The sequence below is a fragment of the Zootoca vivipara genome, chromosome 1, assembly GCF_965207765.1.
Source record: "Zootoca vivipara chromosome 1, rZooViv2.hap1.1, whole genome shotgun sequence".
In the NCBI taxonomy this organism is placed as follows: domain Eukaryota; kingdom Metazoa; phylum Chordata; class Lepidosauria; order Squamata; family Lacertidae; genus Zootoca; species Zootoca vivipara.
In genome coordinates this window covers 59,930,809-59,955,438 of record NC_142582.1, presented here as the reverse complement: position 1 = coordinate 59,955,438, position 24,630 = coordinate 59,930,809, and the positions used below count along the sequence as shown (strand labels likewise).

Genomic DNA, 24,630 nt, shown 5'->3' with positions numbered 1-24,630 from the left:
GGAAATTAGCAATGCATTGTTACAAAGAGCGGAGGCAGAAAGGTCAAGCCACTGTTAAATAATCAGTTTTTAAACATTGCTGTTCTTAAGAATATCCTGAAATGACAAAAAAAAATGGCACACTCGAAGCATTAAGGAAATAGTTAATGTAAAATCTGGGTTGTGCAGTTGTTGACACTCAATGCAGTTAACAGTTTTCTTAATGAAAGGGCCAGCTTCCCAAGAACTGCAAACTGATAAGAGACAAGGAATTTTATAACCTGTGCATTATATTTGGAACACAGCCAGAGGGTCATTAAACATTGATCAAATGAAGTACTGTACACATCAGAAGTCTTGCTGAAAGTGCTACACTTACCATGACCCAGTGATGGCGATCTATACACAAAGGATGGGTAACTTGTGGCAAGTTGCCAATATCCTGAACAGGGCACATAAAAAGCTCCTGGGTAGAACTTTATTCAGCTTCCGGAGTCATGCACATGGGGCTCCTGCTCTAGCAAAGAGATGGTCACCATTGTCAGCTCTGCTGATCACCTGGAGAGGACAAGGGGAAATCAGCGCTACGTATTATCCCTCCTGACTACCCAACTGATCAGCCAAGCATTTCAATTTAGTCAAAAGCAAAAACAAATTTAAGCAAAGAGCTATATAGGTCATCCTATAGAATGGAATATTATATCCTGGAAAGACTTACTCTGAGCAAGTACTTACATACGGAAGCAGATAACCAACTGGGTTTGAGTTTCTGGCATGGGTTTGTGTGTCCTCCATTCAGACAAGCAAAGAGGCATTTTCAGAGTTCAAAGATACATTCCATCCACACAAAATCAGGATATGAAGCAGGGTCGCTTAGTGGTGTGGCCTGGGGAGAGTTCAGAGGGCCATATTTTACCTGAGGTTCCCCATTTCTGGGTTACAACTTTCATCATCCCTGGACACTGGCCATGCATAGTGTTCATGAATCTTGTTTTCACCTATGGTGTTAATATTCTCTTGGGTCAATATTCTAGAAAAGCATTTCACCCAGATTTGTACTTGATTTACACCAGCGTATTTTTAATCATTTGGACTGTTAGAAGATGTGTAACATTATTTTGCTACATAATTGATTTGTAATTACATAAAAGGATAACTTGGTGCCAAAGTAAATGCTACACTGCGCACGGTGTTGCTACACACGCACTGCAGCGATATGGCCATCAAATCCAGCAGCCATTAACTGTTCAACCATAGGTCAAACCTAGTTCAAATAAAATGAAAGAAAAGTTACTCATGTCAACAGAGCTTAATAAATTAAGCTACATTAATCAATTAAAGGATAGCCATGTTGAAACAGAAGCAGGCAGGTTTCCTCAGGGATTACAATGGAGAGTTCTAGGTGGGCAATCAAGGTTAAAGAGAAGCCCTGCCAAGGCACACGGATTCTCCATGGGATGAAGCGGATTTCCGGTCCCACACTGAGGAGGAGCTAAGTGAGAAACTCTGGCCCATGGCAAGGCATGAGAACACAGTACAAAGTCAACTGTTGCTTGGATTTCCACAAATGATACTAGTACAGTATTACTCTAAAAAAACACTAAAAAAAAACCTGTGGAGTTTGCAGAAGAAGACACTGAGCTGTATCAACATTTTACATTCTTGGAGTAGACACATTAAAATTAATGGACATGACGAATGTACATGGGTTCATTAATTTCAAAGGGTCTACTCCGAGTAAAACCTAGTTGGCTACAACCCATTCAATCTGAACTTTTATTAGCAGGGGGCTATGTATCTCTGTGTGGTTTTTAACATTTTTTGATTTGCATATTTGTATTTGAGGAGTCATAGTTGGTGACTTTGTTTTGTTTTGTTTTATTATTGATTCATTTATATTTATTTTTTAAGAGGAAAGAAAAGGGGAAACACTGACATTTGCAAGTGCATAACCACAAAAGCCTGTACTAGTCTGTTGTTGTTGTTGTTTAGTCGTTTAGTCGTGTCCAACTCTTCATACTACACCTATAAAGTGTGCTGTCTCTACATTTTATATCCAGCAATTAACACAGAATCTTCCCAGCAGACCAAGGACTTGTCATGTCGTTGTTCTAGAGCATGTTCAATATGTCACTGAGGTCTTATGCACATCCATGCTTTCCCCGTATGTGCAATTAATAGACATACGGTACCTACACACTGAGGAACTGAAGTCTCATGGAGTGCAGTTGCTTTGCTTTCTCCAATCCTTCCGACTCGTAAACCACCTTGGATATTTAAATAAGTCAGGGGATAAATCTTTTAAGTAAATGAAGTGTCAACACAATTGCTTTACAATCTCAGTTGCTATAAATCAGGCCAGAAATTGAATAAAGTTTACTTTGGTGCATCTGGGAAGCACATTTCTTGCAAATAGCAAAGTAACATTATGGGAGGGACACAAAGAGCATGGGAGGGACCAATAAAATTTGCCCACTCCAACCCACTTTTTTCTCCCTTAGATCCAAAGGCTGATAAACAGGTATTAAGCAATGAAAACAACATTCACAACAGATGGACTAGACAAAGCTTCAAAGTCCATGTTGGTTACAGGTTTCACAATGTTACACCATTTAGTTGAGCCCTGTACAGTGGAACCTCGGTTTATGAATTTTCGGTTTACGAACGCCACGGACCCATCTGGAATGGATTAATTCACTTTCCATTACTTTCAATGGGAAAGTTCGCTTCAGTTTATGAACACTTCAGTTTATGAACAGACTTCCAGAACCAATTACACCCATGCTTCGGGTTAAGTACACTTCAGGTTGAGTACTCCGCGGACCTGTCTGGAACGGTTTAATCCACTTTCCATTACTTTCAATGGGAAAGTTCGCTTCAGTTTATGAACGCTTCAGTTTAAGTACTCCGCGGACTGTCTGGAACAGATTAATCCACTTTCCATTACTTTCAATGGGAAAGTTCGCTTCAGTTTATGAACGCTTCAGTTTATGAACAGACTTCCAGAACCAATTGTGTTCATAAACCGAGGTACCACTGTATATGTATTTCACTAATGGGATCACAGCCAAATCCACAATTCCAAACATTTTTTTTCAATATGTTTATTCAGAAAAGCTATGGCATATTGCATAACATCCATTGATATTATCAGCATCTGGACTTTGCACAGGTTCTGACCTCAAATTTTGATGTTTAAGTCAAAATGACTTAAAATATTTTCACTATGGGAACTTTTTTGCCAGGTGTATATAATCTTTCCCTCCCTTATCTATGGACAAACAAATGCAGGTCCTGGAAACTCAGTTAACAGTAAACAGTCTCAGGTACACTACAGTCAAAATAATATTGACTGTAAAATCTTAACACTGACATTTCTGGGAATCAGAGGCTTTATAAATTAATGCTGGATTTAACATTTTCTAGACTATATAAAAATTCATGACGTGAAGCTATTAAATGTATGCTATTTTGGTGCCAGGTGAAGATTCGTTTTACTTGCCTAGGCCTTTTAGATAATGGAGTTTTATCATATTTGAATTGCCTGCTCCATCTTTATTTGCTGCTGGTGTTAGTATGCAATGGTTTTTGTATTTACTGTACTGTAATTTTTATTTTCAATTTTTTATTTATGGGGGCGGGGGGGCGTTTCTTCTGAAGAGCAGGGTATAAATGTTTTGGGTTATTTAAAAAAAAAACATTCCAGTGGACTATAAAGGTAGGATACATGCTCTTGTCTTCACTGGCAGAGGAAAAGGAGTGGGGGAGAGCGCACCGCCCCGGGCAGCGCGATCCCGGTAGGGTGCCATCGCAGCTGCCCCCCTGCCTGCGCTGGGCGCCACACCCCTGCAGGTGGCGTGCCCCACCCCCAGGATGCACGCCAGCCCCACCCCTGCCTGCTCTCCGCCCCCACCACTGCTTACTTCTTGAGATTGTCATGTAAAACAGCGGAACCCTCTATGGTCTTCTGTAAGGAATCATGTATCTTTGTTGAACTTATGAAACTACTTTATGTCAAGTCCAACTCCTGTTCAGTCTAGGTCAGTATTGTTTAACAACTAACAACTTAAATGACTTTTCAAGGAGGATTAGACCCATTCATGGAGAGTTAGGCTACCTATGGCTAGTTATGACGGCTATATGCTGTCTCCAGGATCACAGATAATCTGCCTCTGAATATCAGTGCCAGGGAAACATCAACAGGAGTTGGGGCCATTGCCCTCATGTCCGGTTTGTCAGCTTCCCAGGAGCATCTGGCTGACCGCTGTGGGCCTTCGGTCTGATGCAGCAGAACTCTTCCTGTTATTTTAAATTTGTATATGCTGCCTTTGAGTATAAACTCTTTCAGGGTGGTTTACAATATACACAGAAATATAATTTTTAAAAAAAGTATGAATAAAATACTGGGGGACCAACAACATATAAACCGGGAAATCCACTAAAATATGTCCTCTTCTCGTCAGCTCATGACATGAGATAAGGAAGTGGAACTTGACCTAACAGCAACACTACTCTGTTGACGAGGCAAAAGGAAAAGGCCAAGTTTGTAGGATTTGTGTCAGGCCTGCTGATCCAGAAGCTTCATACTGCCTGCCAATTGCAGAGGGGGATGTTGCATATGCCACTTCCTTTGTATGTCTAAAGAAAGCTCTGAGTCTATAGTCTACATGGCTTAGGATAGCTTATTGGGTATGTCCCAGCCTCAGACCCAAAGATTACCCGTTCAAAACCAGGAGTCCCTAAAAGGCATTTGAATCTCTTGGCTGGATTGGCAACCAGTGGGGGGCAGGGGAGCAGAATGGACCAGCCAGTTATTTTTATTTTGTTTTTGTATTAATTGCCAGAGAAGAAAGGGAACATCCCCCACATAAAAGCTATAATGCTTAAGTGAATAGACAGCTTTTATGTTGTGATCTGAAAGGGGACCTAGCTATAACTACTGGCCTCCAACCCAGACCCTCCCAAAACCTCTGAGCCAACTCTCTTTGGAAGTTATATAACCAGATATTGTTTTCACGTTGGTAGAAGAAATGCTATCTGTAGCTTTAAAAACAAACAAAAAACTGAGTAAAAGCATTGTGTTGATATTTAATCACTTGCTTCTTGTTACCAGCTCTTAGCGTTCTGCAAACATCCTTGTCATTTCCTGCCTCAGAAGTGCAAAATCTTAGATGAAGTCTCAGTTCAGCCCCTGTTTGCTGTCTTTTCTGTCCTCAGGACTTAGCTCCATGCAGAAACACAGAGAGGATGGGAGCCTCTGAGTAAGGCCAACTGGAGGTATGAGGTAGCTTTGGCAAACTGCTGGACTTTCTGCTGTATGAGTAGGTAGGTCCTTACCATATAGCATGGCAGAACAGACTTTTTGTTTTGCTTTACAATTTAACTGTAAGGAGTGTCAAATTTACTGCAAGGCGGCCTCCTGGTAGCCAGTAGCCACCATTTTATTTTCTCCCATAGTGCACTGGACAGACACATTTGGGCCACTCCCACCCAAAGCCATTTAACACACTTATACAACTTTAATAGTCAAGACTTTCCCCTAAAGAATCCTGGGAAGTCTTGCTTGTTAAGGGTGGTAAGAGTTATTAGCAGAGCCTTATTCCGCTCACCAGTGCTATTTTTCTAGAAAAAGAGGTGCTGGAACTCATCATGAACATCTCCCTTGTTCTCTTATAATGGCAATGGCACCCACCAGAAAGTTCCAGAGAGTTCTAGAACAGGGAAAGACCTGCCCCTCACAGATATGCAATTCTTAGAGTGGTGTACCAGTCAATCCCTCTTCCCAGGTAACTCTGGGAAGGGGGAATAGGGATCTCCTACCAACTCACAGCACCCTGAACAAACTACAGCTCACAGGATTCTTCAGGGGAAGCCATTACTACTCTGGGTGGCAAGATAGTGCTTTAAATGGCTGGTGTGGGTGCCATAGCTGCCAAGTTATCCCTTTTTTAAAGGGATTTTCCCTTATGCTGAATAGGCTTCCTCGCAAGAAAAGGGAAAACTTGGCAGCTATGGTGGGTGTGGCCTTGGGGCACTGGGAGGGGGAGCGTACCTCATGGTTGTGTTGCAGCCTGTGGACGCTCATAAACAGGAAAAAGGGCCTATTCTGTTGTGGTGTCCAGCCTTCCCTCAGAAATCATTCCTGCCCCATCACCATAGCTGTCAAGTTCTCCCTTTTTTAAAGGGAAATTCCCTTATGCTGATTAGGCTTCCTCGTGAGAAAAGGGAAAACTTGACAGCTATGCCCATCACCTGGATACCATTTCACCACATGCTGAAAATTCATCTGTTTACTGAGGCCTTTGCTAGTTACTGAGGCTAGTCATTTGCCACACATTTGGTTTTATAACAGGCGGTGTATATCAATATTTTAAATATGGCAGCTACCAGCTGAATAGTAGGCGCCATAGCTCAATTCTCTCAGAGGCTGTGACAGAGCAGGTTATATGTAGCTTTGAATTATTGTTCTATTGTAACACAATCTGGATTATTTTATACTTGTATTTTTATTTTTATTTAAATTTCAGTATTTTTTGCAACTATGGGGCGTGGGTGCCGCTGTGGTCTCAACCACCAAGCCTCTTGGGCTTGCCAATCAGAAGGTCAGCGGTTTGAATCCCCGCAACGGGATGAGCTCCTGTTGTTCGGTCCCAGCTCCTGCCCAACTAGCAGTTCGAAAGCATTCCAGTGCAAGTAGATAAATAGATACCGCTACAGCGGGAAGGTAAACGGCATTTCCGTGCGCTGCTCTGGTTTCGTGTTCCATTGCCTCAGAAGTGGCTTAGTCATGCTGGCCACATGACCCGGAAAAACTGTCTGTGGACAAACGCTGGCTCCCTCAGCCTGTAAAGCGAGATGAGCTCTGCAACCCCAGAGTCGTCTGCAACTGGACTTAACTGTCAGGAGTCCTTTACCTTTACCTTTTTTATTTTTTGCAAAGTCAGTTTAGAAGAGCTTAAAATAAATAAATTTAAATATAAAATGGTTCATTCCTTCCTGCCACACTTACAACTTTTATAAAGCGAATCAAGCACTCTTAGGCTTCAATTCTACACCAACTTATCTGGGACTCCCACTCCATTAAAAACAGTGGGACTTACTTCTAATATATAGTATTGTAGCTGTTAAATATATCAGTACCTAGAATGCAGTCCAATGCCTGCCTGCTTAAAAGTGAGTTCCATTATTTTTTGATGGTGCCTACTACTAGGTAAGTCACTATATGACTGCAGTCATAATTATTGATAATAGCCGCTTACCTGGTACAGAGGGGGGTGGCGGTTGCAACCCAGCACGGCGTTTCCCCCTCCTTCTAAAGCCACACTATATTTGCCCCAACCGTTGGCCGCGTTTTGAAAATCCTGGTCAATCCGTGGGGGCCTTGGGGGGTGGAGCAATCAGAGTGGACTGCACTGGAGAAGGCTTTGCTCCACTCCGCTCCAAGAGAACAAAAAGTGCAGTCGGCCCCAGAGCATCACCCAGCCAGCCTACCTCTAATCTTGTTTTCTCGCAGACTAAAACGACTAAACAACAACAACAAAAACCTTTTCTTTCCAGGCACGCAGGCTTTGCTGTGGTCGTATGGTGGTTTTTTCTTCAGAGCCAGGAAGGAATTGTCCCTGCTTTGCAGGTTTTGCCTTCCCCATAGCAATTGTCACAACTTTGGTGGCTGAGGCCTTCAGCGGAATCCTTTAGTCAAATACCTGAAGGAGGGATGAAGTGGTGACTCACATGCTTCCTGCGGCATGGCAGATGGGCCATAGTGCTATCCTCAGCAATTTGGGGAGGGACCAGCTGTGTAAACACGCATTTTGTGTTGGTCCCATCTTCCCCTTACTGACCCTGCCATGCCTCAGACCCCCAGCAGGGGGCTAAGAGGGATACATGCCCAGTGCCTATGCCAAAGTTTACCTACCGGTACATCTGAATTCAATAAAGTTGTGACCATTTTAACCCCAAATATATGTTGTCATGTCTTCTCCTTTCACTGTGTGGCCTGGCTCCTAGGGGAGGGGGGCTGCGTCTGGGTACGCAACTATTTCATGTATACACATATACTTCTGTGTAAGGTTACACTTCTTTCCCCTGCAAAAAAAAAAAAAATGTTTATATACATGAGTATGCATGTAATAACATGAAAAGAAAGGGGAAAACACAAAAATAAAAAATTACTCCCTCCTACCCCTCTGCAATACATCAAACAACTTATCTGTGTCCTATTGATTATTACACATATAACCCACCTTTCCCCCAAGGGGCTCAAGGTGGTGTACATAATTCTCTGCCTTCTTGTTTTTCTTCACAGCAACCCTGTGAGGTAGGTTAGGTTGAGAGACAGTGCCTGGCCCAGTGACCTTCATGGCTGAGTGGTCTCCCAGGTTCCATACTGTGTCTGTGCCCTGCTGTGACTACTGTAACCTAATGACATAGTAATCCTTAGTAATCCATGCACCCATCTCTGTGACAGCAAAAGCCAATGGCATGAGATGGGAGCAGGGAAGTGCCCAACACCCTGATGTCTTCACACAGTCTAGTCTTGACAAAGTCTTAGAGGATACAGGATGGAGAAGAGGTACCCAAAACATTATTTTCCATTTTCTGTAATTGCCTTGTTCATTGTAATGTGCGGGTCTCTCTTTAAAGCAAGACTTTTCTATTTCAGCTGTTAGGAATTTGAAGAAATCCTGTTGCTTTATTGCTTTAGAAGCATAAAATAGATAATTTGCTGACCCGAGGGTTCACAATCTAAAATAAGAAACATAAAACCTGGCCTTTGTTGGTAGATAATCTTTGGGGAAATGAATAAAATGCAGGAACTGATCATGAGGGTGCTTTCTAGCGCTTACGAAAATGTTCCTGAAACTCCCCCCTATATATATATATATATATATATATATATATATATATATATATATACCTGCTGCTCTCTGTCCCTGTCAACTTGTTCTTTTGCTCTGTTGATTGCAGTGTTTACAAATATCTCTTCACCTAGGCTATGGGGGAACACAAGGAGTGGCTGACACATGTGGTTCCAGCCTCAGAGGTCGTGAGATATTGCAGGCATACCTAGGGAATCTGAGATATTGCAGGCATTGAGCCAACACAGTGAGGCATGAAACCATTGTCCCTAGGAATTAATTTCAAAATAATGTTTCCCATGCAGTGCAGAGTTCTTAAGACAGCCAAAGGAGAAAGAAATCTGTTAAGCTCTTGGTGTAAATTGTTACATGCAGTTGCCGTACATTCAGGCATCTTATTAACCTCAAATCAGCCAGAGAACTTGAGCTTAAGCAAGATTGGTCCAGTCCTATCCTGTGTATCTAAGATGTTTTGCTTTACAGCACCTTTTAAGGTGTTGGAAGAGTCAAACCAGGGACTCTGGAAAAAGGTGTTGCCAAATAGTACCTTTCCCTTCCATGTTGTCCCTACACTAGTTGCACACATGCAATCATTACTGGTAGCTCAATGGGCTTCTCTCCCTCTCCTCCCTTCATGTACCCCACACCATACCCAATTCTGCTGTGGAGGGTTAGGGGAAACCCCAAAACAGATTTAGGGAATGTGCAGGTGAGAGGAGAGGAGGAGAATGTACCATTGCCCAAGGAGAAACACTTGTGCTGCTGAAACAAGAGACTTAGTGCTATATTGATGACAACTCTCAGTCTTCCTTTTGTGTGTTAACTGGGGAGGCTGGCAACTGAGGACAGGGTATGTTTGCAGAGCCAGTAACCACCTTATATTGGCTTGGAAAAGAAGGCATTTTGACTCTATGTGGTTTGAGCTACGGAAACCCTGAACTGACACTTGAGAGTTCTGTGTTCTTCTGTGACCTCCCATATATCACTAAAACACACCCTATTTTCAGAGAACAAAATTAAAAAAAAACATTCCCTCTCTGTTAGTAAAAAATAGTAACTCAGGAGCGAAACAGGTTCTGGCCAAGCCCCCTCTCTGCTGTGCTAGGAATCTGGGGCAGGTGCAAGGTATTTTGCTGCCTGAGTCAAAGGACAAGATGGCATTCCCATCCCACAAAGAGAAGCTAACTGGGCCAGCAGTTAAACCTTGCTTCAAACCTGGTAAGTAGATGGCAGCTTTCACAACAACTGAGGCAGTAGGACAGATCAGGGAGCCTGGGACGGGCATGTGACAATTAAGGGGAATGGCTGGAGGGCTCAGTCAAAATATTCAGGGATGTTTCCTCTAAGGCTCTGCCACCTGAGGTGATTGCCTCCTTCCGCCTAATGGTAGAAGTAGGGAGAGTGCATTTTTGTATGTTTGTTTTGTATTGTTGTTGTTTTGCCAAAGCAGAGCATTAAAAATGTATTCCTTCACTTGCAGTCTACAGTACATTCTACTAACTCAATACTTTTTCTCATGACTTTTCCCTGCATTTTAATGCATGGGTAGACCAGGCCATATTTTACCTATTAATCTGAAGAGATGGCTGGGGAATTTGAGAAGCTTATAGGAGCATAGGAAGCTGCCTCCTACCAACTCAGGCCATTAACTCAGTATTACGGTATCTACACTCAACGGTTCTCGAGAGTTTCCGGCAGGGTTCTCTCGCAGCCCTTCCTGGAGATGCCACGGGTTGAACTTGGGACCTTCTGCAAGCAACACAGATTTTCTACCACTGAGCTACAGCTCTTTCCCTCTTCCTCTGGAGAGCACAATTACTACAAAGTTATCTGGCAAAAGCCCACACTGAAACTGGACAGAAGTCATACAAGAACACTCCTTCCATTCATTTCCATTGGATCTGGACAGAAGAACTTTGTGGTGTCCTAGTACAGTGGATCACTGCAGATGGTGACAGCAGTCACGAAATTAAAAGACGCCTGCTTCTTGGAAGAAAAGCAATGACAAACCTAGACAGCAACTTAAAAAGCAGAGACATCGCCTTGCCGACAAAGGTCCGTATGGTTAAAGCTATGGTTTTCCCAGTGGTGATGTATGGAAGTGAGAGCTGGACCATAAAGAAGGCTGATCGTCGAAGAATTGATGCTTTTGAATTATGGTGCTGGAGGAGACTCTTGAGAGTCCCATGGACTGCAAAAATATCAAACCTATCCATTCTGAAGGAAATCAGCCCTGAGTGCTCACTGGAAGGACAGATCCTGAAGCTGAGTGTCCAATACTTTGACCACCTCATGAGAAGAGAAGACTCCCTGGAAAAGACCCTGATGTTGGGAAAGATTGAGGGCACTAGGAGAAGGGGACGACAGAGGATGAGATGGTTGGACAGTGTTATCGAAGCTACGAACATGAGTTTGACCAAACTGCGGGAGGCAGTGGAAGACAGGAGTGCCTGGCGTGCTCTGCTCCATGGGGTCACGAAGAGTCGGACACGACTAAACGACTAAACAACACAGTACAGTGGAACTGCATTCAAATGGCATTTTATGACACAACATTCTGAAGCTTGTTCTTCATAATTATGCTTGTCTAGACGTCCTCCATGGAACAAAAATCATTTCTTAGGGCTGAAAAAGTTCATTCCCACTATGTGTGAAAGGGATAAACCCTGGAGGAAAGAAAGACTTTTAAGGAAGATGAGGAACCTGTATCAGTAGGATCTCAAATCATCAGCCTTGCCTTCTATTTTAAACATACACATACAAAGAGAGAGAGAGAATCTCCTCTCGTTGCCTGTCCATAATATTAGCACAGCAAGACTGCCCAACTTCAGTTCTCTCCTCTCTTTGGCCAATAGTCTTTGTATCATAGAACTGTAGAGTTGGAAGGAACTCAAAGGGTCACCAAGTCCAACCCCCAGAAATGCAGGAATCACCGCTAAAGAATCCCTGACAGATGGCCATCAAACCTCTGTTTAACAACTTAGCTGTTCTTAATGTTTAGTCAGAATCTCCTTTCTTGTCATTTAAATCCATTAGTTTGGGTCCTACCCTCTGGAGCAGCAGAAAACAAGCTTGCTCCATCTTCTATGTGCTACATTCCACCTTTATCGGGGTTATCAGATTTTCTTCACTACAGATCTGCATTTCTTTTGGACTCCACACCACACTTCTACTGCAAATACTGTTAAAAGTGTTTGTGTAAACTGTTGCAAGCCAAGTTCGTTGAACTAGCTATGGAAAAATGATACTCAAGTAGAGGAGGTGTATTTTTCTTTTATTTTTCCAGATAGCATTTGCGTGCATTACGCCTGATAAAGTGAAGATCCTGTTTGGCGGTTACTCCACTTTACCCAGCTGTGGCCATCTCAGAATGTGCATGGGAATAAGGGAGGGCCTTGTAATGCTATATATAAAGCATCCAAGCTTGACAAGGTGAGGCTAGAGTGGCAGCAGCAGCACTGCCCATTGTGAGTAGATAGGGGAGGAGGAGAGTCCAAGGCCGGGGAAAGGACTCTCCACTCAACATCATGCTTTGGGCACTACTGGTTCTCCTCTGCAGCCTCCTGCATAGTTCAGGTAAGTCTAAAACCACATCTAGAATACATAGATAACATGGGACTTCTTTCAATCTTGTCATTTTGGGGAGAAAGGATGCCAAAGCATTAGAGGACATAAAATATATAGGGATAGGATGAAATAAAGTGGTAGAAGATGCTATAGATAAGTTAACCTCACTTCTTTTCTTTGACATTGCTTGTCTGGAATGCCCATCATATATAATTAACCAAAAGGAAGGAAGGAAGGAAGGAAGGAAGGAAGGAAGGAAGGAAGGAAGGAAGGAAGGAAGGAAGGAAGGAAGGAAGGATCCCAGTGTGGTTAAGAAGTGGAAATGACTGGTTTGAAACACAATATATTTAGGCAAAACTGAATGATTTGATCGTTCTCTTCTTGACTTTTGCACTTTGACATTTCTCTTGGGTACTTGTGGAACATTCCCTGCTTTTCATGCCACGGTTGAGCATTCATCCTCTTTATTTGACATATAGAACCTTCAATGGAATACACTTTCAGATCTGGAAACTGCAATAAATACCAACCTCCAGTGGTCCCAGAAGCAAGAGATCTTACATATTCTTTCAGCAATCTTGCATATTTGTACATGAAACTCTTATAGGATGGAGCCCAACTATTATACCCAACAACAATACATTCTTTTGTATATTTCACTTGAAAGATGCTTCTATGCAAGAAGATATAGACTTCAGCGCTTTTTGATTCGAAAAATAAATTTGTTCTGTGAATCCTTCTAGGGATGTAAGATTTGTCGTGCTGCATCTGTCCAAAGATCCATGTAGTTCATCATTCCAAGCTAGATTCCCATAGAAGCTCACAAACAGAGCATGAAGTTGACCCCATTTGCCCTCAGAATTTGGTAATGATAGGTATTTTGCCTCTGAATAAGGTTCTATTTACCTATCACAGGTTAATAGCTAGTACAGTTACACTCCATGAAGATAGCTATAAAAACTTTGCTATCAATTGTGGTTTCAAAATATCTGTTTTATATTCTACTTTCATTGTTTTTGTTTCATAAAATTTATTTTTCTTTATTACTCAGATCAGAATCATATGGATCATTCAGACAGGTTATCAGGTAAGTCTGTGAAAGATGTACTGTTCTTCCTACTTACTAAAAGTATATAGTTCTTATCTAAAACTGTTGTAACTCATTTTGGTTCTCTTCTGGATTGTGGTTTCTTGTTATTTGCTCTTTTTTCTTTTTTACCTGTAATTATTTGCTGTTACAACTGGTCTCAGGACTGCCAAAAACATTCCAAGCACATAGTTTTAAGTCTTTCTTTCTAAAAACAATACAGACGTGTTCTGAATAGTTCTAAATTTATTTGTTTTATATTTTCTACTGCACCTAATGAGCCATTTGACACTAACCACATAGGAGAACATATTCCTGAAAGATGGATTTGTAGAACAACCCCAGAAAGAACAATTAAAAAGTTCACTTAAACTTCACAGATCAATTTATAAACCTCCTTAGCAGTTGTTGTTGTTGTTTAGTCGTTTAGTCGTGTCCGACTCTTCGTGACCCCATGGACCATAGCACGCCAGGCACTCCTGTCTTCCACTGCCTCCCGCAGTTTGCTCAAACTCATGTTCGTAGCTTCGAGAACACTGTCCAACCATCTTGTCCTCTGTCGTCCCCTTCTCCTTGTGCCCTCCATCTTTCCCAGCATCAAGGTCTTTTCCAAGGATTCTTCTCTTCTCATGAGGTGGCCAAAGTATTGGAGCCTCAGCTTCACGATCTGTCCTTCCAGGGAGCACTCAGGGCTGATTTCCTTAAGAATGGATAGGTTTGATCTTCTTGCAGTCCATGGGACTCTCAAGAGTCTCCTCCAGCACCACAATTCAAAAGCATCAATTCTTCGGCGATCAGCCTTCTTTATGGTCCAGCTCTCACTTCCATACATCACTACTGGGAAAACCATAGCTTTAACTATACGGACCTTTGTCGGCAAGGTGATGTCTCTGCTTTTTAAGATGCTGTCTAGGTTTGTCATTGCTTTTCTCCCAAGAAGCAGGCGTCTTTTAATTTCGTGACTGCTGTCACCATCTGCAGTGATCAAGGAGCCCAAGAAAGTAAAATCTCTCACTGCCTCCATTTCTTCCCCTTCTATTTGCCAGGAGGTGATGGGACCAGTGGCCATGATCTTGGTTTTTTTGATGTTGAGCTTCAGACCATATTTTGCGCTCTCCTCTTTCACCCTCATTAAAAGGTTCTTTAATTCCTCCTCACTTTCTGCCATCAAGGTTGTGTCATCTGCATATCTGAGGTTGTTGATATTTCTTCCGGCAATCTTAATTCCGGCTTGGGATTCATCTAGTCCAGCCTTTCGCATGATGAATTCTGCATATAAGTTAAATAAGCAGGGAGACAATATACAACCTTGTCGTACTCCTTTCCCAATTTTGAACCAATCAGTTGTTCCATATCCAGTTCTAACTGTAGCTTCTTGTCCCACATAGAGATTTCTCAGGAGACAGATGAGGTGATCAGGCACTCCCATTTCTTTAAGAACTTGCCATAGTTTGCTGTGGTCGACACAGTCAAAGGCTTTTGCATAGTCAATGAAGCAGAAGTAGACGTTTTTCTGGAACTCTCTAGCTTTCTCCATAATCCAGCGCATGTTTGCAGACCTCTAAAAGTCTACTCAGAAGTCAGTCCCATTGAGTTCAGTGTGACTAACTGCCAGGAAAGTGTGCATAGGATTGCTGCTTAAGGCACGGTAGGGGCTGTATCTGCACATCTAATATAAGGGTCTTCAAACAATATGTTTAGCATCATGTGTATTGTGGCCCAAAGATGTCTTTCCAACCTGTTTTAAAACCTCCAATGAAGGAGTGTCCGCCACCTTCCAAGGCAGTCCATTCCACTATTGGACAGCTCTTACCATTAGGAAGGCCTTCCTAATGTTTAGTCTGAATCTCCTTTCTTGTAAATTGGTTCAGTTTCTACACAGGACACACAGAAAGTTATACATCTGCAAATAATTACATATGAAAAATTCTGAGAGGAACAAATATTGTACCTAGCATTAAGCGTTGTTCTTTTTTTTTTGCTATTTGGATTGCATGGGCAATAGTGAATACTGTTCTATGTGGAACTGCGGCCGTGGTCTGGTCCTGTGATTTGGAGCTGAAGGTTTACATTGCCTTGTATCCAATGCATTCTGTCAGTGCAAGTAAGCATTCTGTCAGTGCAAGGACTTATGCTTGCACAATGGGACTTTCCTGCCTCTCCTCATGCCATGCACTCATCCCAAATCTGCTCCAGAGGCAGGGCTTTTTTCAGCCGGAACTTGCTGGAATTCATTTCCAGCACCTCTCAGATGGGTGCCATTGCCATTACAAGATAACATGGTAGGCATTCATGGTGAGTTCCAGCACCTCTTTTTCTAGAAAAACAGCAGTGTCGAGTCCTGGAATGCAAGTGTAAATCTTTGTGCTGATAGGATAGCACTACAATGGATACAAGCCATAGTGTCATGGTATTGGACTAAACCATGGTCTCCTCCAACTCTAAGGTTCTATGATTCTAGCAGGAGTGAACACATAAGCATATATGAAAAACAGCCCTTGCATTCAGCCTGTCTATGAAATCAAGATGCAACTTAAATTACAGTGGAACCTCGGTTTATGAACACCTCGGTTTATGAATTTTCGGTTTATGAACGCCGCGGACCCATCTGGAACGGATTAATTCACTTTCCATTACTTTTAATGGGAAAGTTCGCTTCAGTTTATGAACGCTTCAGTTTATGAACAGACTTCCGGAACCAATTACACCCATGTTTCAGTTTATGAACGCTTCAGTTTAAGTACTTCACGGACCCGTCTGGAACGGATTAATCCACTTTCCATTACTTTCAATGGAAAAGTTCGCTTCAGTTTATGAACGGTTACTCCGTGGACCGTCTGGAACGGATTAATCCACTTTCCATTACTTTCAATGGGAAAGTTCGCTTCAGTTTATGAACGCTTCAGTTTATGAACAGACTTCCGGAACCAATTGTGTTCATAAACCGAGGTACCACTGTATACAAGAAAGGATGCTAACAAGAAAGAGGGCTTCATTGATCTACTGTTCTCACAGGACTGACTTTGGTCCATACTGTTGGGACTTTGGTCTACTATACTTTGATGCAGCTTCCCACAGAAGCAATTAAGGAGTTGGCTGAAGGCCAGAAAAACTGAGCAGAGGGCGTTATTCTGCCTGGAGATATGGGAGCCCTCAAAAAAGATCTGCTATTGGACGAGGTCACCCATATAGGCATAATGACTCATGATGACCTTTCCTGTGGTTGATTGACTGTAGTTGGAGTTTTGTTCAGAGGGAGCATTAAGATCCGTGTCTGTATCTTCTTGCATATAGTAACTTGTGAGTCTGCTGTAAATAATAAATCTCTGTAGTAACCAAGTTACTAGTGAGCAGCGTTGTGTTCCTGCTTCATCCTGCCAGCTTGGACAGTCTGCGTATGCTCTGCAATATCCAACACATACTTGGACATACATTGCGATAATTTAGCTGAATACAACCCAAAGTTTTTGAATGGGAAATAAGCCAATACTGTATTCAGGCATGTTGTGGACAGCTATAATTTTTGATTGCCTAAAATGCAATGTACAGTGTCAATACTGGGCTTTGCATTGGGGGCGCTCTGGTGCCCATGCATAGTGGATAAGCGTTTGGCTCACTTCCTCTGCAAAAAAAATATGTCACTGCCTGCCAAGTAAACATGTCCAGAGGGAGAGCAACAGTGATTATGTCATCTGGGACCATGCCATGTTGCTTGCTGCTGCTGCTGCTGCTTGTTATTCATGTGCTGCCCCTGGACTTCTTTAGATTTCCCGGTGGCAGCAGTAGATGGGTGGGAGTCAAGCCAAGTAAATATGTCCAGGGGGTCAGTGACTGGCAGCAGCAGCAAAAAGCAGCAGCAGAGCAGGAGAAGCCAATGGTAGGAACCCTGATGGCAGTGCTGGATGGAGCCCTCAATGGTGGTGTGAGAAGGATTGATGATGGGTCCCTCTGTGCCCCAGGGGTGCCAGCATGCGCCTGATCATGCTGGCCTCTGATGCTGGGCCAGAGCTGTAAAGATTTTGTTTCTGAAGTTACAGTAGCATCTTGAAACAATCCTTTTCCACAATGGTGTCGACTCGCGTCATAATGGGAAGAGCATAGTAATGTCAGAAACTATCTTTGGCACAATTCCATCTGTTGTCAGGCATCTTCCATTGGTAACTGTTCCTGGAATAAAATGCAAAGTAGATATTATTTTCCTTCCCGTTTAGCCATCAGGAAGTTTTTGATACTTTCTTTCCCCCACCCCTTCCAGTACTTTTATGTAGCAAATACCAAAATATATCATTCCACACTTGGCTAACTCATATATCATTGACAAAACCACTAATTGTGGGCAAATGTAGAAGGAAATGAGCGGATTCAGTTCTGAGACCAGCCCTTCCTAAATATCAGGATTGTCAGGTCTAATACAGAGCCAAGTTCTCGGTTGGAAGGTACTTCAAAGGTCATCTAAATCAACCCCTTCCAATGCAGAAAACCCACCGTTACAACATAATTAATAGAAGGCTATCCAGCTTCTGCTTCAATACCTCTGATAAAGGAGAACTGACCATGCCAGAGTGTTGCATGCTCTAGTTATCTCTCGCTTGAACTACTGCAATGCGTTCTGCGTGGGGCTACCTTTGAAGGTGATCCGAAACTACAACTAATCCAGAATGCGGCAGCAAGACTGGTGACTGGGAGCGGCCGCCGAGACCACATAACACCGGTCTTGAAAGACCTACATTTGCTCCCAGTACGTTTCTGAGCACAATTCAAAGTGTTGGTGCTGACCTTTAAAGTCCTAAATGGCCTTGGTCCAGTATACCTGAAGGAGTGTCCCCACCCCCATCGTTCTGCCCGGACACTGAGGTCCAGCGCAGAGGGCCTTCTGGCGGTTCCCTCATTGTGAGAAGCCAAGTTACAGGGAACCAGGCAGAGGGCCTTCTTGGTAGTGGCGCCCGCCCTGTGGAATGCCCTCCCATCAGATGTCAAAGAGAAAAACAACTACCAGATTTTTAGAAGACATCTGAAGGCAGCCCTGTTTAGGGAGGCTTTTAATGTTTAATAGATTATTATATTGTATTTTTCTGTTGGAAGCCACCCAGAGTGGCTGAGGAAACCCAGCCAGATGGGTGGGGTATAAATAAATTGTTGTTGTTGTTGTTGTTGTTGTTGTTGTTGTTGTTGTTGTTATCTTCCTAAACAATCAGCTGCACTATTGAACAGCTCATATTGTCAGAAAGTTCTTACTGAAATTTAGTCAAAATCCCTTTTGCTGCAATTGGAACATGTTGGTTCAGGTCTTGCCCTCTGGTCCCCTGGAGCAACAGAAAACAAATTTGCTCCTTCATATCTTTGATGGCTCTTCAGATATTTGACAATGGCTATCATATCACCTCTTAATTGCCTCTTCTCCTGGCTAAACATTCAATGAAAGACACCTGTGGCATAAAATGGAAAACTTTGCCAGATGCATGCAGCTTCTTTTGCCACTGCAATATTATGAGGGGGAAACCGTCTGTCCATTTAATGTGACCATTAAAGTGAGACACCACAACAAATATGGAAACCCTACCATTGCACTCACAAGACACTGGTGATCATTTTCTCTCTCCTGATAAAATTGCTACTACTATCTTATTTTTTCTATAAAATAATAGCCCTGTTACTATGGTACTACTTAAAAAGTAAAAAGCCACTACTGCTTATCCTTTGTATTCATTGTATTGGCAGAGTAAGGGTTCTCCGAATGATGGGTTGTCCAGTGGGCCATTGATGGAGTAAATGTGCTTGCAAAAGATTAGCACAGTATAACTGAACCTAAACTCAAATAGCTTTAATGCAGACAATACCCACTTGGTCAACTTGTTGTTTTTAACCTACATAATTATTTCATTCATGAGTCTAAAACCAAGATACATAATCCCAAGAATACTTGTGAAAAGTTGTTCGTTTCAATTAATTGTATATTTATTCTCTATTCAATTTACTTTTTTATTTCATAGGTGCCTCAGGACCTATGGCACTAGGAGTGGCACTAGAAGTGGGACTAGGAGGTAATAATTTGCACATTTAACATCCATTATGCAACAGGAGTGGTGGGGCTACTATTCTGGCCGAGCCCCATTCCATGTGTTCCTGGTGATACTGGAATGGGAGAAAAGATGCAGGAGTAGTTTGCAACACCGGTGGGGAAAGAAAACATGTTGTCAGCACTTTCTGGTCTACTTCTTTCATTGTAACATCACTGCAGCAAAATGGGATGGAACCGCAGGAGAGCAGTCACTGTAATGAGATTCCTCCTATAATGAGGTTCAAGGCCTGCCTTCCCCAGCCAAGTGCCCTTTAGATGTTGTTGGACTACAGCTCCCATCTAAGGCCAGTGGTCAGAGATGATGGAACTTGTAGTCCAACAATATCTGGAGGGCATCAGGACATGTCACTGTGATAGTAGGTTTCTCAAAAGGTCTCTCTCAAGAGAAGAATATCAGTGCTGAATGGTCAGAGGTCAAGTAATGCTTGGAAAAAGAATGGCTTGAAATTCTGTTACAGGGTTCAGCAATAAATGGTAAGTTATTTTAATACAATCAGTAATATTGCTACAACAAATATACCTTTGTTTCACTTTAGGCCAAAGGAGTGCTGAATGGCTTGACCTTGGTAAGTATTTCTTTTCCTAGAAGTAGAACCTACAGAGTCAGGCTTCCCTGTAGTAGAGAGAGAAAAATATTGATCATTTTTTTATTCCCTTTTCTTTACTTTCTTAATAATGAGATACTCCGGACATTCTAGAAACTAAAATGAGCTACAGGATAGTATGGGGTCATATTTTCATCATGAAAATGCATTTGATTGGAGGATAATTAGAAATGCTAACTTATGTAGACTTGACATATGCACCTTTTCCTGTTTTCTAGAAACCTATTCTGAAGAGTTGAGAAGTCTAGATAATGCCCGTCTTCATCATACAGGTATTACTCCCCCTGTTTTAGTGGGAAATCGTGATAAAAGGTTCACAGTACTTCAAAAGGCAGATATATGCAACATGGCATGAATTTTATACTTTTAAAAACTATTACAGTTCTTCACTCAGGCAGTCCAAATTCTGCATCAAGGAAAACTGGAGTCTTTAAAAGCATGTGAGATGGGGACTTCATAGGAGCATCTGCTATGAATGGAAACTCTTAGAAAAAATAATTGTTGGCAGACAACACAGTACATGCCCATGCTTATGTATCATGAGCCAGGAGGACAGATTTAAAAGAAGAATCCATTCACTGATTAAAATACTACTAAAGTATATGCACAATGCCATTCAGAATGGCCAACAGAATAATCAAAGCCCAACAGAACCTCACTATAGTTTTGCTTCCTTTCTTTAAGCTGTGGACAAGGGCTCATGCTCCACCTGGGGAACTGGGCATTTCTCAACTTTTGACAAGTACTTGTATGATTTTTCTGGGACTTGCAATTACATCTTTGCCACCGTATGCAATGACGTCAACCCGGATTTCAACATCCAGTTCCGCCGTGGGCCAAACCAAAAAATTACCAGAATCATTATCGAGTTGGGACCCAATGTTATCATAATTGAAAATGGCGTCATATCAGTCAAGGATGTTGGGTAAGCATGTGATAGGAAAATGCTCAAGGGGTCAAAGCTTTGCTCTCTTTTTTTAATCAACAACTATAGGTTCAGGTTTCAAGCTGGCCTTTTTCTTTTCCTCTCTGTAGGTGTTGTTAATACAGTTTTTGACATATTATTCTTTGTGATTGGCATGGTTTTCATTTTTATAGTTAATGGAAATTGTTTGGAGACAAACATAAAACTTGCCATGCAAAAGGAGTTTGCCCCGAAACCTAGGGTTTAACCAAACAACAGCAACATATTTTGCACTTTATGAAAAAAATGATGGCAGAAATGAAGCATTTCTATCCAGTTCTTCAGCTTGTCAAAAGTGAAAGCTGGACTTTGCCAAACTCCCAAGATTCTTTCACAGTAGGAATAGCATTTTACACATGCTCAGAAGTTTCATCAGATTGTGTGATACAAGGCTGAGGCCTCTCCTAACTGAAATTGGTTTCTAGTAGATTTTAGAGTTCTTTTGCCTCCATTTTTTCAAATTCCCAAACAGTCCAATGAATATTAATAATAAAAGGCATCCCATTAGGCATGAATGAATTAAATGCTTAATTTTGCTGGTGCTATGGCACCTGCCTTGCATTCTTAATTGGGAATTGTGGTCTTTTCCAGACTCAGTCTGATCTTTAACAAATATAGTTTTAAATTTAATGTTAAAAGTGACTAGGAAACTTTAAATTATTAATTTTAATGGAAATGTATGGTGAGGGGACCCAGGTGGCGCTGTGGTTAAACCACTGAGCCTAGGGCTTGCCGATCGGAAGGTCGGCGGTTCGAATCCCTGCGACGGGGTGAGCTCCCGTTGCTTGGTCCCAGCTCCTGCCAACCTAGCAGTTTGAAAGCACGAAGTGCAAGTAGATAAATAGGAACCGCTACAGCGGGAAGGTAAACAGCTTTTCCGTGTGCTGCTCTGGTTCGCCAGAAGCGGCTTTGTCATGCTGGCCACATGACCTGGAAGCTATACACCGGCTCCCTCGGCCAATAATGCGAGATGAGCGTGCAACCCCAGAGTCGGTCACGCAACCCCTAATGGTCAGGGGTCCCTTTACCTTTTTATGGTGAGAAATAGACATTGCCAAGCATCTCTAATTTATGGATGATAAAAAAAAAGTTTGGATGAAAAAGACAGCTTTTGACTTAGAACACGAAGCCTAGAAATTCCTTGGAATTACTAAGTTCCTAAGTCTATGTGTTTCTTCTTTCCTCTTCCTCATGCTACTGTACTCCAATAGTATTATCAGGATGCCATACACGAGAAATGGAATTCAGATTACACCTTTTGGACGCACCATCCGCCTAGTGGCCAAGCTGATGGAGATTGAGCTTGCCGTTTTCTGGAATAATGATGATTACCTCATGGTGGGTAAAGCCTTGTTTTCATCAACTGAGCCTATTTTTGGAATGATAAAAATCACGCAGGTTTTACATTATTGCTGCGTGGTTGTAATGAAGAAGCCAGCCTTCTTACAACCAATCCAGAGAGTGTCCCTGGCTATCAGTTGCATCCTCCTTAGTCTAAGTGTTGCCCTTGGGGATCTCAGCAGGGGGGCGGGGGCAAAACTAGAATTAGCTGGCTGTGCCTGGCATTGGCTACCTACTCTTTCTGCTCCCTGGCTCCTGCCCTAGCCGTCACAAAGGGCATCTGTGGCTCCATTGGGTTTTTGGCGTGCCATGAGCTGGCTCTTCCCATCCTCCCTGCAAGTAAAGAGAAGTAAAGGATATAAGCAGGCATTGCATTACATTAGGCTGCCTGGGTGGCTACAGCCTATGAATGACAAACTCCGTACCTGATTAGGGCTGACAGGTAGAACACGCTGAAGCAGTAGCCACATGGTTAAGTGACCATCTGTTTTCACCCATAGAAAATATGATTGGGAGAGAACACTTACATTCTTCAGGATGACAAATTCCAGCGAGGGAGGCCTGTTAACCTGTTACAGCAAGAACAAAAGGGAGTCTTGCTGTGGCACCTTAAAAACTAGCAGATTAATTGTTGGCATAAATCTGTTGGCCTTCAAGGTGTCACAACAAGACTCCTTTTTTTAAAAAAAAAAAAAGCAAAGCAAAAAACAAACAAAGCACCCCTCATCTAATAGCGGGTAGTTGCACGATTAATAATGCAATGGGGTCAAACTGACCTGGACAGGAGCCCACGAAGCGGTTCTCAGACATTTCGTTGAACTTGCTGCTGTGCTAATTGTGGTTGGTGTTGACTCAGGTGTGCATTCTCCTGGCAAAAATGCCACAACGCTGCATTTTATCAACCTGTGCTCAGAAAGACATGAGAAATAAGTAGTCTCAGTGACAGGATGGGCACCCTCACCCCTGTCATCATTCTTCCTCTTCTGATCTGCACATATCAACTTAGGAGGGGGTGATGTTTGTCTATGTATGCCTACCTATGTGTGTCCTCTGTGCACGTGCAGAAGTCTCAAGTAGGCACGCTAAGTAGTGGTATGATTTCCCCTGCTCTGAGTGCTGGACATGAATGAATGTGGCCTTAAGGCCATAATTGCTTAGTCTCCTCTATTTTACAGGAAGGGACTTTCACAGACAGGGAGCCTTAGCAACAAGACTTTTCCCCACATCACAGCAACATGTGCTACATTGGGTAGCAGGGTCACAAGGAGGGCCTTCTCAGCAGATCTTCATGTATGGGCTGGCAGAGAGCAGCTCTCCTCTAAGTACTTAAGACTTGATTTACTCAGGGCTTTGTATTTTACCAAGATATAATGCATAACTATTTTTCTAACTAATTCAGTTTTCTCTTTTAGGTTTTGATTGAGGAAAAATACATGACAAGAACATGTGGACTGTGTGGGAACTTTGATGGGATAGAATTAAATGAGTTTGTGAGTGAAGGTGAGTTTTTCAAGTGCAGAAATAAATGACAGAAAGGTTTGGGTTTCAGTGACAACTTATTAAGCCAAACATTGTCATCTAATTGCCTAAACTTCTAGTATAGTTGATAAAATAAAGAAAACCCTGAAATAATATGAGGACTACTTGCTCACACATGGCAGTAAGGTCCCATGTTTTTTATTTCCCATCACTTTTCTGTGGTGTTATAATAAGAAAAGGTAAAAGCATTGTTTGTATCCAATTGAGGTTTTGAATCTAGTGGAAGTTTCTATTAACAGGAGAGGTGAGGAGGCAATGTTTTGCCAAGCCCTTCCCCCTATGCCATCCTCTGTGCTGTTTGGAGGGTCCCCCAAACTTCTATAGAGTATAGGGGCTGTAGTGGAATGGGGAAATTGGCTAACATTGTCTTCTGCAAAGATGTTCACTGGGTCAATAGCCCTTCCATGAAGGAAAGAGCATGATTAAAGTCAAGAAGCCATCATTTTACTGCCCTTAAAATCTCTACTTCTTGTGTTTTATTTTTCCAGAGATTGATGACAACAACAAACCACTTGCCTATCTTCATACATGCACAGTTGTTTTTTAATGTAAAATGAGTCAAGTGTATAAATGGACCCCCATTTATGTAGTGCATAGGTTGCCTAAGATGG

General features: G+C 42.3%; 1 protein-coding gene and 1 long non-coding RNA gene across 2 annotated transcripts in view; one reads left to right on the top strand and one right to left on the bottom strand.

Moving 5' to 3' along the window:
- Positions 1-364: 364 nt before the first annotated feature.
- Positions 365-8,979, bottom strand: LOC148687595 (uncharacterized). The gene is made up of 5 exons (XR_015946799.1): positions 8,897-8,979; positions 7,895-8,064; positions 7,524-7,682; positions 715-865; positions 365-537 (listed from the first exon to the last, which is right to left on the bottom strand). It is a non-coding gene; the product is annotated as an uncharacterized LOC148687595 (long non-coding RNA).
- A 3,292-nt stretch (positions 8,980-12,271) lies between these two features.
- The window catches only part of MUC6 (mucin 6, oligomeric mucus/gel-forming), a 42,898-nt gene continuing 30,539 nt past the window's right edge, over positions 12,272-24,630 (top strand). The window contains exons 1-8 of the mRNA XM_088676611.1: positions 12,272-12,413; positions 13,456-13,491; positions 19,482-19,532; positions 20,107-20,136; positions 20,394-20,447; positions 20,860-21,100; positions 22,351-22,477; positions 23,893-23,980. Coding sequence (XP_088532737.1) covers positions 12,365-12,413; positions 13,456-13,491; positions 19,482-19,532; positions 20,107-20,136; positions 20,394-20,447; positions 20,860-21,100; positions 22,351-22,477; positions 23,893-23,980 — 676 coding nt within the window. The 5' untranslated portion in view covers positions 12,272-12,364. The remainder of the gene's footprint in view (positions 12,414-13,455; positions 13,492-19,481; positions 19,533-20,106; positions 20,137-20,393; positions 20,448-20,859; positions 21,101-22,350; positions 22,478-23,892; positions 23,981-24,630) is intronic.